General features: G+C 34.4%; 1 protein-coding gene across 1 annotated transcript in view; it reads left to right on the plus strand.

Moving 5' to 3' along the window:
- Positions 1–16,048, plus strand: part of Hcn1 (hyperpolarization activated cyclic nucleotide gated potassium channel 1) — a 285,400-nt gene that overhangs the window by 41,199 nt on the left and 228,153 nt on the right. The window contains exon 2 of the mRNA XM_013018567.1: positions 6,916–7,339. Within this exon, the coding sequence (XP_012874021.1) occupies positions 6,916–7,339 (424 nt within the window). The remainder of the gene's footprint in view (positions 1–6,915; positions 7,340–16,048) is intronic.

Below are 16,048 nucleotides of genomic sequence, written 5' to 3' on the forward strand. Positions count from 1 at the left end.
CTTGAAAATAAGCAGTGGTTCCCTGAGGGAACAATCATGATGATGTTAAACCTTCCCAACTTAAATAGCCTTAAACTTAGTTATTCATCTAGACATGAGAGAATATAGTCATTTTAATTCTTTTCAAAATTTGTGTAGTGATTATATGCAAGTATATCCACGTACATAAAGCATTCTGTGACTGACACTGAGCAAAGTTTCAAAATTAAAGTGTCCTCAAAGTATGTGTCATGGAACTATTATTATATTACTATACTATATTATATTATCATACAATATTATCATATAACTTAATGTCAAGCAAGGTTTACTCTCTTAGAAACTTCTCTTTGAAACAGTTTGCTGTATTTTATAGTGCAGTAGATTTTGCTTGGACTTATTTTTTTCCTAAAATATGACATGACTTAGTGACACTGTTTTTGCTTTCCTTAAAGGAATAAAGTACCAAGAATCATAAGTAGAAAATATTTCTTTATAAAAATTACTCAATGGCCAATCAGTTAAAAATATAAGCTAAGGAATACTTTTAGATTTGGACTTAAAAAACTAAATTTTAAATATGGGAAGCTATTTCATGTACTATTTCTACTCAACCTTTATAAATTAAGGACTTTTCTTTTTATGGAAAACCTACATGTCATCACAAATATAGAATACTGCAGCATAGACAAACTCAATACATAGAGAGTTCTGTTCCATTTTGTACCCTTTGATTAAAGCTATAGATTTATGAGGCAAACTCATGGGTTACAATTAGCAGTAAACAGATGTTTGGATTCAGCAAACTGGAAGTTGTGCCCTTCATTTGGAAGGAATTTGAATGGAATAATTAAAGTACTCTTGAAAGACACTGTTCTTCCTCTAAAGCAAGAGTAGAATCATCTAGATATATTTATCATAATTCTACCACTCAAGGGGTCCTAAAAAGTATACGAATAAATTTTCAAACAATTGAAAAGAGAACATGATAACATATTTTAACTAACATCCTACAATAACTTTATAAATGCTCATTAATATAAATGTGATTAATTTGGAATTTGGTCAATGGGATTCATTATATCTGTATCTATATATTTTTCTATGTATATAATCATCATTAATACCATAATATGGTAAATTATTCACTGTTAACTAATAGGTGCCCTAAGATGCTGGAAGCTGTACTGAAAAATTAAGATAGGAGCTTGAGGTTGGTGAGAGAAAGCTCCAACTAGCCTGTGGATGGAGTAAAAAGGAGCTACTCCAAAGGAGCTAGAATGTAAATTGATAGTACAAATAACATTGGGTTACATTGAGATTCTGTTTCAAGAAAAAATACCAGAGCAAATAATATTTGTTGAAGGAGTATGGATAATAGTCCTTTACAAAGATGTAGCTGGGCCATATGTGCACAAAATAAACCTTAAGATATAGAATAGGTTCATACTTTAGAAGACTTTGAATGGTTATATTTTATGTGAAAGCTATAGGAATGTCTTTTGTGTATAAGTATGATGCAATTTACACGGGAAGGTAGAAATGGGGAAATTAGCACACAGAATGAAGATAGACTAAGAACTTGATGGCAATGGATCTAAGTAAAAAGCTAAAGATGGACAGTACTTTAGTAGAAGAAAAATAAGTACAAGATCAAACAACAAGGTTAGTGGAAACAATTCAGAGACAGTTATTAAGTTTTATGAACTTAATAAAAATTCTGGGCAATAATATTCAGGAATAAAATATCAGGTAAAAATTTTGATATTGTAACATTAATTAGTTGGAATTCAAACTTGTTGGGTCAAACACTTGAAAGGCCACAAACTGTCTAGAATGTTGCTGGGAATATGTAACTCCAACACTTGTATTAAGGCCAGGAACAGATTTGAGAACTGCTTACTTGTAGGAGTTGATGAGGTCACAATATTTCGAGGGAAGGAAATGGTGGTAGCACAAGAGCATCATGTAGAATGCCCACATTAGTGGCTGACAAGAGCAATGAGAAACAAAGAAAATGTGAATGAGTAAGTATGATAATATAGGTCATTGAAACAAAAACTGGGAGAGTTTCAAGTAGATGGAGTAAGCAGTTAAAATTTTAAACTGTCTTAGAGAATAATATAAGAAGGAATGTAAGGCCATTATGTTAGAAGGCTAATGCATCAGGAAAAACTGCAGATATAGAGAAAGAGAAGTAAAAACAATGAGATTTACAATTGAGTAGATCTTTTGTGATTAATACAAATCTTAATACATTCATAGAGACTGGATTTTTCTTTCCCTCACTTATTTTAATAAACCATCACACAATATGCTAAAATACTATACCACTGTACTATCTCATATTATCCTTGGATAAATGGCTAATTTACTAAAAATGTAACTACATGACTTTAAATATGGTCTTAGTATTATCCCTAAGGTAGACTAAAATTTCCTGCAAATAGGGTTATTTAGCAAAGTTTTACTCTGTTATGAAAACAAGTGTATTTCTACTTCAAATTGCCTGTAGTTGAGTTGTTTGCATTTTCTGATTTTTTTTTGTTTGCCATGGACAATGAATGTCTCCCTGTAAATCACCACAAAAGCATTAGATCAAAAACAGACCTGAGAAGTAAACTCTCTTACACATGCAAACCATGTATTTTCTCAATTTCTGTGTAAATATTCTGGGCTTAAGTAGTGAGATGTTTTTGGGTGTCAGTGAAGTCTGATAACATCAGATCAAAGTTCAGATACTCTGTCTACATAGAGAGATGAACTACCACTAAAAACACTGAACAATGTTACTTTTTCAGAAAATATGTGCCTAAATATAGGATACATATTTAATTTGGCTTTTGATAACTGAATAATTTTAAATGAAATTTGGAACATGGTTGCAAAAATATGTATAGTCATAAAAATTTTCACTGTGGTGTTTGCTAATTTATGGATGTGTTTATTCACTGACATGATAAATTAGTAAAACTGTATCTCCAGCTTATGATTGATATCTAAAAATAAATTTTAATTGATGTCTTTAGAACATTTCTCTGGACAAAATGGACACACATTTATACTACATCTAGCAATATTTTATTAATCTCCTGTAGCACCAATAATTTTGAAACTGGTGACAGGTCACAGAAATATCACATTATAGTAAAGGAAATGCTGTGTTTCATGGAAATTATCAAAAGAACTCATCCCATAGAGGGGAGAAGAGAAGCATTCAGTACTTAGAAAATAAATTATAAACGTGAATCCTTTAGTAGTAAAGTAGCCATTAGTTAAATCATTTTGAGGTTTTAGATCAGATTTGTCTGGCTGTAGATTTTTTTTTTCCACCAGGCTAGACATCATCAGGAGCTAGAACAGGAGTCTCTCAAGGACAGTGGGAATTCTTGTAGAAGAAGAAAATATTTTTGATATTTACCACAAGAATTTACTACAAGTCTTGAATGATGGTAGTGGGTTAAAAATTGTATAGCCGGGCACCAGTGACTCATACCTGTAATCCTAGCTACTCAGGAGGCTAAGATCTGAAGATCAAAGTTCAAAGCCAGCCTGGGCAGAAAAGTCCATGAGACTCTCATTTCCAGTTAGCCATCAGAACACCGGAAGTGTGCTATGGCTCAAGTGGTAGAGCACTCTCTCGCCGTGAGCTGGAGAGTTGAGGAATAGTGCCGAAGCCCAGAGTTCAAGCCCCATGACTGACATTAAAAAAAAAAAGTGAAGTATAGTGGAATTCTTCATTCTTCCTTCTTCAGAATATCATTTCCTCTTCTGAATACCAGTATGGTGAAAATGGTTTCTTTATATAAACTAAATTCCCTATGAATTTACTTTATTACTAAGAACGGTTATAGTTATTATTGTTAATACTATTTTGCCATTGAAAACAATATTTTACCTTTTTATTATTTGCTTCTATCATTTATTTGCTTCCAATATATGATAATTACTTAGATTATTATTCTGCTCTAATTGTAACTACTGAACTTGCATGTGTTCACACTGCTTTGTTGGTATTTCCGAGAAAGAAACTTTGTTCTCACAATTACTTTCTCCATTTTCTTGATTTCATGGGGATTTATTGTAAGGATGGGGAAATATTCAAATAATTCCAGCAGTGTGGATGTCAAACTTTTTAAGGAGTCAGTATTACCCCTCAAAAGCTTGAATTCATGACCTAGCATTTGTTAGAAAGATGTGCTACTCTTTGACTTAAACCTCCAGACCTTTTTCTGCTTTAGGTTTTATTCAGGTAGGGTCTCCTACACTAGCTTAGTCCGCGTCTTCCCTTCTCCACAGCTTAGCATGCTCCCTTCCTAGGCAACACCAGGCCCATGTAGTAAAGGCAGTAAATAATCAACTTCTAGCCCCCTTTACCTTGGGATGGCACTTCTCTGGGGCAGCTACCACCATATAAGGCAACAAGAGCCCCTTAGAGTGACCTTCAGGTCTGGGCAGCTGCAGGACCCTTATCTACTATTTGGACAGCAGCCATAAATCCTAGTCTGCCATGATGAAGCCCCTGGCCCTCATGTCCACACCAGGGTCTCCACCTCCTAGCCCCTTCTAGCCCCTCCTAAACATCCTAGGTTATATAGGTCACCCCAGACAATAGCCAGTGCCTTTTCTCATTCCTCCCTTGTGAGAAGGAGTCTTGCTGGCCCCCTTTCTTGGCAATAAGCCCTTCTTTGTTCTTTGTACTTGGTCATCTGTGTGGTTCTCTGGTAAAGTCTATTAGTCTTAATTTTGCTAACATTAACCTTACACCATTACCTCTTTTGATCTTCTCCATGACTGAGATCACAGGTGTGCCTCACACCTTCAGTATATTGACTAAATTAGGCTTCTCACCAGCTTTTATGCCTAGATTGGTCTTTCTTATTTATGTCTCATGAGTACCAGAAATTGCATTCATAAGGCCTAACTCAAGCCTTTTAAGAACTGTAACATTCCTTAGCATATCAAACAGATAGCTGTGTAAATCAGAACACTTGGAGCACCCATCTAATTTTCGGTGTTGGATCCCTTTGCCTGTATAACAGTTTCTACATGCCATGTTCAGCAGACATTACTATATGAAATCTGGTAGATCAACTATGTGGGCAAAGGAAGAAAATGAAGTTCATGGCGCAAATAGGAAGGCATGATATAATGAAGATGATGTCTACATTACAGAGGAAGACAAATACAAGATACAAGTTTGAACTTTAAGCAACTGAAAATCTGTAATAATAAGGAAAAAAGAAAAATAGCAACCAAATCAAAAGTAAAAATAGGAAACAAGCAGAAATGTTGCTTCTTTATTTGTTGTACAAAACTAAAGATTGAGGAAAGAGAGAAATGAGTAGGCAGGGACTACAGAGAAGTTTGGGGACAGCGACATTACTCATGCATGTGTTATGAGTACATGTACTCATGTACATGTACTAAAATTTACCTCATATTCATAGAGTGAATCACACCAAGGGTGAAGCCTGCCTGCAATTACATATAGACTTGCACCATCCCTAAGATAGAGAGTATGTGGGGTGTAAATTTGGGAGGGGATATTAGGAGTTTGAGCTTAGGCATGCTGCTTTAGGCGAGTGTGAGATATTCAAGAGAATAGATTCAATAGCTTGAATAGTATCAGGATCTGAAGGCTTAAAAACAAAAGTGGACTAGAGATCAAGGTTTTAGAGTCATCAGGTACAAATTAATCATTAATGATAGGGATGAATACATAGTATTTTTGCCCAAGGAACACATGAAGAATAATGAGAAAAGGTCTGGGTGTGACACCAGGTTCCCCTTTCAAGGGGAGGCAGAGAAAGAAGCTCACAGGAGAGACAGATAAGAATATCCAGAAGTGAAAAATCCTCAGGGAACACATGATTTCATTTTAGAGTTCAGTGATGTCATTTCTTTGTGAAGTAGCTATTACAGTATCGCATCTGCTCTACGTCTCTCTCTTCTGTCCTTAGTGTATTAGATGACACAATTTGTATTTCCATTAAGAGATTAAAAAAGAAAGCTTTCATTTACTTTGCCAGTGCATGATAAATGACTGACATATTTGTGTACTGTTCTGTAAATGTATAGATAAGTCTTAACAGAAGTAGAGGTAAAATTTCCACAGGGAAACACATTTATATAATCGTCAGGCTAGAGGCTAGCGGAAAAAGAACATGTTATTTTTGTCAGGTATGACGTTTTTGTCCTAGGAGTCAGTCATAACTAAAGATAATGACAGGGGGCTGGGAAGGTGGCTCAGTGGTAGAGTACTTGCCTTCCATGCCTGAGGCCCTGGGTTCGATTCCTCAGCATCATATAAGCAAAAAGAAAAAAAAGCTGAAAGTGGCACTGTGGCTCAAGTGGTAGAGTGCTAGCCTTGAGCTGAAGAGCTGAGGGACAGCACCCAGGCCCAAAGTTCAGGCCCCATGACCAGACCCCCCCAAAAAAAATAATGACAATTTTAAGTTCATGCTAATGTATACTTTACCCAAATGTTGCTCACCCATTTTTATTCTTACACATAGTTGGGAAATTGATACATGGAATATTCCAAAATACTTCAAAAGAGTTTTACCAGAGGCAGTTTTTAAAGGTTCATCTTGTATTTTTCCCTTGTTTCTCTCCATATTTTGTTTAATTATACTAGGGAAATTCTTTTACTTTTCTATTGTATAAATGTAGGCATGGCAATTCTTGAATTTTACTATAATATATTATATAAATAGTGCATTGGTGTAGAAATATACTGGTTTCACTTAGATATAAATGATCAGTCATTGGAAAAATTTGTATTTAAATTTATGTATATTAAATTTATATTTAAAACATTCTCTATTCTTATTCTTATATATTTAACCATAAACCAGTATTATCTTTATGAGAGGAGAACTGGATGATTATCTTCCACATGTTGAAATATGATTTTTTTTTAATTTCTTGTAGGTTTTATTGGGATTTAATAATGCTTATAATGATGGTTGGAAATCTCGTCATCATACCAGTTGGGATCACATTCTTTACAGAGCAAACAACCACACCATGGATTATTTTTAATGTGGCATCAGATACCGTTTTCCTATTGGACCTCATTATGAATTTTAGGACTGGAACTGTCAATGAAGACAGTTCTGAAATCATCCTGGACCCTAAAGTGATCAAGATGAATTATTTAAAAAGCTGGTTTGTGGTGGACTTCATCTCATCAATTCCAGTGGATTATATCTTTCTTATTGTAGAAAAAGGAATGGATTCGGAAGTTTACAAGACAGCCAGAGCCCTTCGCATTGTGAGATTTACAAAAATTCTCAGTCTGTTGCGTTTATTACGACTTTCAAGATTAATTAGATACATACATCAGTGGGAGGAGGTAAGTTACACTTTTTCTTTTATAAAGCCACAGTATTATGAGATTTTCATTATGTTTGTTTGGATATGACTATTGGATATGCTTCTATTGTAATAAGTTATGTGAAATTTGAGGAGAGAAAAAGGTTTTTCAGCACTCTTTCTGGTGCATAAGTAATTTTATTTGTTTCTCTGAAGGATAATAAAATACAGATTTTTTAAAACTCAACTTAAAAACAGTGGATATGAAATAATGCTATGATGCCAATTTAGTGTATTTAGAACAAATTGAATTTAATTAACAAATAATTATCCCACTCAATGCAATCCTTGTACTTTGGGGATTTTTTTTATTGGTACAGCTATATGAAGTACCATATTTAGCAAAGATGTAGGGTGTGCTTGATAGTCTAGTGTATAATTAGCTTCAAAAAGATAGCATGAATTACTTAAACATAATTAAAAAATAAAAAATAGTGTGATATTTGTTTCCTGTAATATTTGAAACTTCATTGAATTTCTATTTGAAGGACAAAAAGTTGTTTGCATATGTCTAAGACATATAGACATATAAACACTTAGATTTTAGCATACTAATTTTGCTCATGGCCTTACTCACAGTAATTTATTATAATTCACCCCAACTAGTTCATTTCATAAAATTGGAAAGCAGAATACACAGGAGGGAAGTTGCTACACAGAAAACAAATAGTACACGGACTAAATGGAGTGAATCTGGCCAGACATGCCCTAATGTTGCTGATGAGGGCATCTGCTGCTCAAAGGCAGTAGGTGGAACTGGCAAAAATGCCAACTGGAGATTCCCAAGGACTAAGTGAAATGCACTGTCATCAATAGCAAATGAGTTTATGTCCCTCATCCACAATCTGCAAGCCAACCTTTCTGACTTTGTTTTCTTTTTGTATTTGCCTTTTTGTATGAAATACAACCTGAATTTTATTGTTGTCATAAAAATGGGAGTAAAAGAGGCCCATAGAGTTTCAAAACTAGCCCTAGTGAAAGCAGTACACTGACTGCGCTTTGTTACTTTTCACTTTACAAAAATGCTTGTTAGCATTTTCAGTATGAATTATGCTTTTAAATAAGTCAAAATGGAAGTTTTGTTTGGTTTCTGTATGGCTGTATCAGTGTTTTTGTGTGCTTGTCAATGACAATTTGGTTCACAGGATTTCAGGAAATGACATGCAATAATAAAACACTGCATAATACACTGGCAAAAAGGCATAAAATGGATCACTCTTAAAATATGGGTATGGAATATATTTAAAATCAAATGAAGTACATTTGAGAAATTGGACCCATTTGTATTTTTTCTCTCTTTAGAACACACTATCTAAAATGGTACATATGTTCAATTTTCAGAAGTGATGTGCCCTAATTTGAGATCAATTTAAAACCAAAATGGTTACAGATAAGTCTGATATTTATTGAGAATTTATTATATGTCAAACATTATGACTGATGATTCTTTACATGGATTAGTTCACTGAATCTCCCTAACAACTTCATGAGTTAGATACAGTTGTTATCATTTACTGCTAAGGCTGTTTAAGCATAGTATGGTCCTTGTCCAGATTCAGAAATAATGAGAGGTGGGCTGGGCTTCTAAAAGGCTAACTCCAGAGTTAATAATCTTCACCTGCAAAAAAAAAAACCCTCACTGTAATCTATACCCTTATTAACATCTTGATGTCCCATCACTTTTTATATTAAAAAGTATTAAAATATAGACAACTTTTTGTGACTGTAGCTGTGGTTCATACAACTTAACAGAAGCGATCAGATCCATCTTGAAACAAAACTTCAAAAATATTTTAACGAATAGCCTATGAGAGAAAGGTCACTGATAAAATGACTCGATCAATTAAAAATACAGTAGGCAGTGTGACTATTTTTAATGCCTTTCTGTTTTAACCTAGTTACCCTAGAGAATGGCAGCAGGATGAACAGATGGCATCCTATCAGATGAAGCATGTGGTCAGAGAAGAGGACACTCTTTAACACCAATGTCCTCTGTTCCTGGCAGTGGTCATAGGCACTTAGATTTGTGCAACATGTCGAGCTTGTAAAAATGCCATGATGTAATCCAGGAGCATCAGCTGTCTGGCATCATTGTTGTAAAATGCAATCTAATATGCACTTACAGACATTTGGTAACTAAACACATTCAGGACAGAACTGTGAGTTGGCAAGATCTTTCTTATAAATAAATGACCTTGGTATAAATGATCCATAAATTCATTTAGGTGAGGAATGTTTTCTGATCATATGATATGCCCATCTAATATCAGCTTCTGTCATGGATATTTAATGCCTGATAGTGATACTGCTAAAGAAGAAAAAGATTCGTAATACAGAATTTAATACAGATTCATTATTCCACCTACATGATTCAAACCATAATCACAATGAAACTTGAATGGTTCCCAACCTGGCACATCTCTACCTGCTTTTTAAAATGCCACCAGGATGTGTTTGCAAGTAGAAATACAACAAATTAATCAGAAGAAGTAGCTCTATGAGCTTTTGGAATAAGACTGCAGAGGAAGATGTAAGTTCACCCACATGTCTTTGAGTTCTGAGTGTTTTAGTACCAAGCTGGCTAATGCTAAATTCAGCAAATTTGAGGAAGTAATGTGTGAAGTCTGGAAGCTGCCACTGTTCCAAATGAATCATCCCTGAGGAAAGCGGCCGCCTTCCATAAGAAACTGCTTCCATTGTGGATGGTACATTTTTTTTTCTGGCCTGAATTAGTTCAACTGAAAAACAACAAGAATCTCTGAAGCCAAATAAACTAAAGAAAGGTTATGAATGAAAATAAAATAAGTTTAACACTTAACAGGTACAGAATTATTGACATTAAATGTAAGGGCTCCAATAGAAGGTAACATGGAATGGCTCAATCCTGGGCTTAGGAAATACCATGGTTTTGAGATGTCAGGAGAGAAGTTGTTTGCAGGAGCCAATTATAAGATCAATAGCTTTAGGATGTAAAAATAGAGCTCACTGACACTAGACTGCAACTTTATGTACCTATTACAAGTGAAAGTGAAAAAGTTTGATGTAATTTAGATAAATCAGGACAGCAAATTCCTTTTCCTGAAAATTGAGGTAAGTCTTTTTTACTCATGTTTTGGTTTTAGAAAAAAAGTTGTTTTAATTTAGCGTTGCTGTTATTTTTGCTGTATTTCAAGAAAGACATGATTCTGGCCAGATTCTTCCTAAAAGAGACATATGGAGTGAAAAAAAATCCCTAGAAATCAAATGGAATATTATTAACAATTTGTGACCGTCACAGGCCACTGAAGAGATAAAGTCTAGATTAAGCTTTGAGTACTTAGGAATTTTTCTGTTTGCAAAACTGAAGAGTTCCTGGAAGCTCAAGTGCCCCGGCTGCTAACCTCAGTCATTTTGTCAGAGAGATGACCCTTGACATTTTCAGCGATTTAGAAAAGGTTAATTGAAAAGAAAAATGACACCTTGTGCCTGGTATTTTGGTGCATGCCTATAATCCCTGCTACTTGAGAATTTAAGGCTAGAGGATTGTAATTTCCAGGTCAGCTTGGGCAATATAAATAAAAATTAAGTAAAATAAAACTAAATAAAATGAGAAATGCCACATTATAACTATTGATAAGAATCGATGTCATAGATAAATTTAAAATTTCCATGTGTAATGTAAAAGTATGACGAAGCACATAATCTTATAATAGTTATTGCTTCCTAAGGCATAAATATATTTTATTTTTTAGTTTTTATTTCTTTTTAACCTCCCTTCTGTAGATTTTATGCATATAACAATTAATTAAGTACATTTTGAGATTGGAAAGAGGAGTTGTGATTTTGTACTTATAAGTTAAAAGCAGTTTCAAATAAATACATATTGTGAGCATAGCAATATTTTTCTGGCAATTAATATTAGGATTTTATGTTGGTTGAATGATTGGCATAATCCACAAATTATATTTAGCAACCGAGCATTAAAAAGGAAATTCAGTCCATAGGGAGCTGCCTTTGCTTAATTTTTACCATTAAAATTGGTTTTGAAATTAACCATATGAATTGTCTATTTATAATTATGCAATGTATATTCTAATTATTTTCATCTTTTACAAAACCCATAAACTTCAGAGACTTGCCATAAGCAATTAGCAGTGTCCTAAGCCTGCCCTGGACTTAAATTTATAAAAGCTCCCTATAGAATTTATAAAAACTCCCCATCAAGTCTGCATTTCTTTGTAGTGCATCTGAGGCACTCCAACCCACCGCTTTCAGACTCAACACTGTCACTTCATATTTGCACCAACAAGTCTTACTGTTTGTTTGTTTTCTAGTTTTATCGTGCCTCTTGAAAAGCCTTTCTCTCCCTCCCCCCCTTTTTTTTAGTATTTTGTCTTAGGTATCTACAGATTCAAACTCATTTCTAGAAAATATTGTTGCATAGACTGTAATAATACTTTTTAGCAATAAAATATTATATTGGCTTTGCATACATTTGTTGAGACTGCTTAACTATATGCATTTCCCTTCTTTTTGCTGTACATGCACATATATGTCAAGAGTTACTGTCAATTTTTCCCCGGTATTTCCTAGTATAGGAGTAGAATAAAATGGAAATTCATAGTCTGCCCATCTAGTAGATACATGGCAGTCTTCTATGTGCTAAATTCACTAAATTACTTACAAGGAAGTAATCATTGTTTCCTCCCATGCATTTATTATGTGGTACCTACTAATGGAGGCGCTACATAATGTAAAAAAAAGAAGATGATAGTTTTGTAGGCAAAGCAGATAAGTGAACAAATATATAGTATAGTAAGTAGTTCAATGAAGGAAGTAGTGAATGGCAGTTTGTTTTGCACAAGTAGAGGCCTTCAGAGATATTTGTGTTTAGTCCTGAGGCTGAAATCGGCACTATCACAATGAACAAATGAGCCAGGCAGCGGATTGCATTGTAATAGGATATGAGGTAAAAGCAGCCTAGAAGAGCAAATAATTGGGCGTCTCTGAAGTGAGTTTGGAAACATAGAATGGATTTTGTGTTAGTATGTACTTAATAGTGTATCAATGAATCATTTTAGGAAAGGGATTTCAATTTTAAGGTTCTATCCAGTGAGATGGAGACTGCTTAGAACTTAGAACTAATATTACCAATGAGGAAGAAGCTTTAATTTATCACTTGCTAGACTGTTTTGGATATGGTTCTTTCAGGCAGGATAGCTGAAAGAATGTTTAGAGTTTCCAAGCATGCTTGTCTTTGAACTATGTATGCAAGTAAATACAGTAAGGTAACTGTTTCTAAGACACCTATTTTGTAGTGTTTTACAAGTAAATATCAAATTTACTAGAAATTTGGATTTCTTTTTTTGCCCTGGGTGTGCACTGGATTCTATATTACAAATTTGTTTTTTTTTTGTTTTTTTGTTTTTGTTTTTTGGGTCCAGTCGTGGGGCCTGAACTCTGGACCTGGGTGCTGTCCCTCAGCTCTTCAGCTCAAGGCTCTACCACTTGAGCCACAGCGCCACTTCCGGCTTTTTTTCTTTTTGCTTATGTGGTGCTGAGGAATCAAACCCAGGGCCTCAGTCATGCAAGGCAAGTGCTCTATCACTGAGCCACCTCCCCAGCCCCTATGTTACAAATTTGTATAAATGGATATAGCTGATAACTTTACCTTTATTTTCCATGTACTCCAGAGAGAGTATTGTAGAATGAATTTTTTTTATGCCTGCTAATAGTAGCACAGGCTTTGCTCTACCATTTGAGCCATAGTGCCACCTCTGGCTCTTTCTGAATAGTTTATTTGAGATAATCCCAGATTTTCCTGCCCAGGCTGACTTTGAACCAATGTCTTCAGATCTCAACATCTTGAGTAAATAGGATTACAGGCAGAGCCACCAGTGACAAGCAGTAGCACAATTTTGAAGTTCAAATGAAACAAGATATGTGGACATTCTTTGAAATATTTTAAACTGGTGTATATCTATAATATTTGTTAAAAATATTGTTATGACAATGTCGTACTCAGGTTAGTGTATCTCACGTTATCTAGTGTGACCCAACATTTTCTGCACATACTGTTTCAGTTAAAGACTACTACATGTCCTCTATTGGCTATATTACTTCAGAGTCCTATAGTCTAAAATAGTACAAAGTGTCATTTTTTAAAAAATGAATAATTTTTACTCCTTTGGAATCATATTAAGTCACCTTCTGGTTTATTTTTTTAATTAAATCATAATAGGTATTCACTTGCATATAATTGTTTTTCTGCATGCTTTGTTATGAGGTTAGAGAAAGAGCTTTAAATTATTTCTGTAAAGAATCATTTTCATGGTGTTGGGAAGGTGGCTTAGTGGTGGAGTGCTTGCCTTGCATGCATGAGGCCCTGGGTTAGATTCCTCAGCACCACATAAGCAGAAAAAGCCAGAAGTGGCACTGTGGCTCAAGTGGTAAAGTGCTAGCTTTGAGCTGAAAAGCTGAGGTACAATGCCCTGGGCCAGAGTGCAGGGCCCACAACCAATTCCCCCCCAAAAAAAACCCAAAAATCATTTTTATTCTTAGAGAATTCTTTTCAGTATTACATACAATTTTTGAGTTTGTATTTTTCACAGACATCCTAAAGTGATTTGATGAGTCCTTTTTTTTTTTTTGGACAGAAAATGTTAAGAGTTTTGCAAGGATATTAACAAGGTACATGTGAGTGTACACATATGTGTGTTAGAGACCTTATTTAATACTTTTTAAATCAAAGCCTTACAGCAAGTTTGTATAATAACATTGCTTTTGAAATGGAAATCCCAGCTGGATATGAGGTAAAGTTAGCCTAGAAGAGCAAATAATTTTGTATCTCTTAACTGAGTTTGGAGGCATGAACTAGAATTTGTGCTAATAATGAACTTAATAGTGTGTCAACAATTCACTTTAGGTAGGGGATTTAAATTTTAAGGTTCTATCCAGTCAGATGGATATTGAAATTAGATGAATATGGAAATTTGAAATGCTCTGGCCTCTTATTTTTGAGATTGCAATATTTAGTACCCTTAGTCCAAACCATGTTTATATTTTGTATATTTTTCAAGGTCTCCTTGACTAGATATAGATAATAATCAAATTTATATCAAGATTTGCTAAGGATGCACTCTGTTCCATGAATGAATTCTACCTATATAAATATATTTTGTGCCTTCATGCTCATGATACTCATGTTTTTTTCTTCAAGTCTCTCTTTCCATCTTGTTTCCTGTTAGTCAAATGAATTGAAAAATTGAAGAAAATATTGTAGACCTAGATTCATCCTTCAATCGCCACAGCTGAAAATATCCAAGTTCCACTAATCCTTCTTCTTAAATATGGTTTGGATCTTTTCTCTATTCTTTAAATAGCACCAACCCCATACAAGCCAACTTTAGATGCCTCTCAGCTGGTTTGTAAAGTAAGACTCTTAACAACATTCTAAAATTCATGCTAGAGACTCAAAAGTGACATTTATAAGTTTAATACTATCTATCTGCTGAAGATATTTCTGTAATACTTTGTTACCATAAGAGTAAGCATATATAAGACCATTTGAAATCTGATTATGGAGAAACTCCTTCAGCCTGGGAAAATATGCTCTTTATTCTTCAACTATGAGAAATCTCTTTAGATCCTCAAATAAGTCTTTTAAATATATTTTATTATTATCTTCATGTAGTTGTACAAAGCAGTTGCCATTTAACAAAGCAGTTCATGAATACAATGTATCTTGATCAGTGTCACCCCTTTCAAATTCTCACTCACACCTCCTGACCCAGCCCCTTACCTTACTTTTCTTAAATTTGTAGTATATTCATTGATTTTTTTTATTGTCAAGGTGATATACACAGGGGTTACAGTTACATAAGTACATTTCTTGTCAAACTTGTTATCTATTCCCTCTTTCTCCAATTTTGCCTTCCTCTAATCCCCCCCAAGTTGTACAGATAATTTCCAGCATATTGTCTTGTGAATATTGCTGTTGTATTGCTTCCCCCTTTGTCCTTTGTCTCACCATTCTGTTGTTCCTCTTTCCTTCCCTAACTCAAATAAACATATATACAATACCTGAGTACCAAAATCAAATATAGCAACAACAAGGGATATATCATAGAGGGGAGAACATGCAAAAGAAGCAAAAAAATCACATACTATATTAAAAACAACAACAACAAAGTAAAACCTCTGTATCCATGTCTTGGAGCTCATTTCTCTAGGTATTCATTGAATTTTTTAAATTTTTTTATTGTGAAAATACTGTACAGAGGGGTTACAATTACATGGGCAAGATAATGAGTAAATTTCGTATCAAGCATTGTAGCCTCCTCCTTTGTTTCCCCTTCCCATCCCTTCCCATTCATTGAATTTTTTTTACTGCACTCTCTCTCTCTCTCTCTCCTCTTCATTTGTCTATCCTTTTCCTCTTGGCCCCACCCCACCTTTTTCAAGTACCTACTTTCTAGTGTTTATTTTGTTGAATTTCTACTTTTCCTTTCTAGGGAATTACACTATTTGAGTTCTCCCTTGAATCTATCACATTTCAGTTAATATGTTCGTAACCACTTGCATACCAGTTATTTATTTTTCTTTGAACATTGTTCTATTCACCAACCCCAAATGGTTAATCCCATTTTTGACATCACTTCCTTAAAATGAAATTAACTAATCTCTCTAAGGAAGTTCTGTCTTTAATCTG

The sequence above is a fragment of the Dipodomys ordii genome, unplaced genomic scaffold, assembly GCF_000151885.1.
Source record: "Dipodomys ordii isolate 6190 unplaced genomic scaffold, Dord_2.0 Scaffold41, whole genome shotgun sequence".
In the NCBI taxonomy this organism is placed as follows: Eukaryota; Metazoa; Chordata; class Mammalia; order Rodentia; family Heteromyidae; genus Dipodomys; species Dipodomys ordii.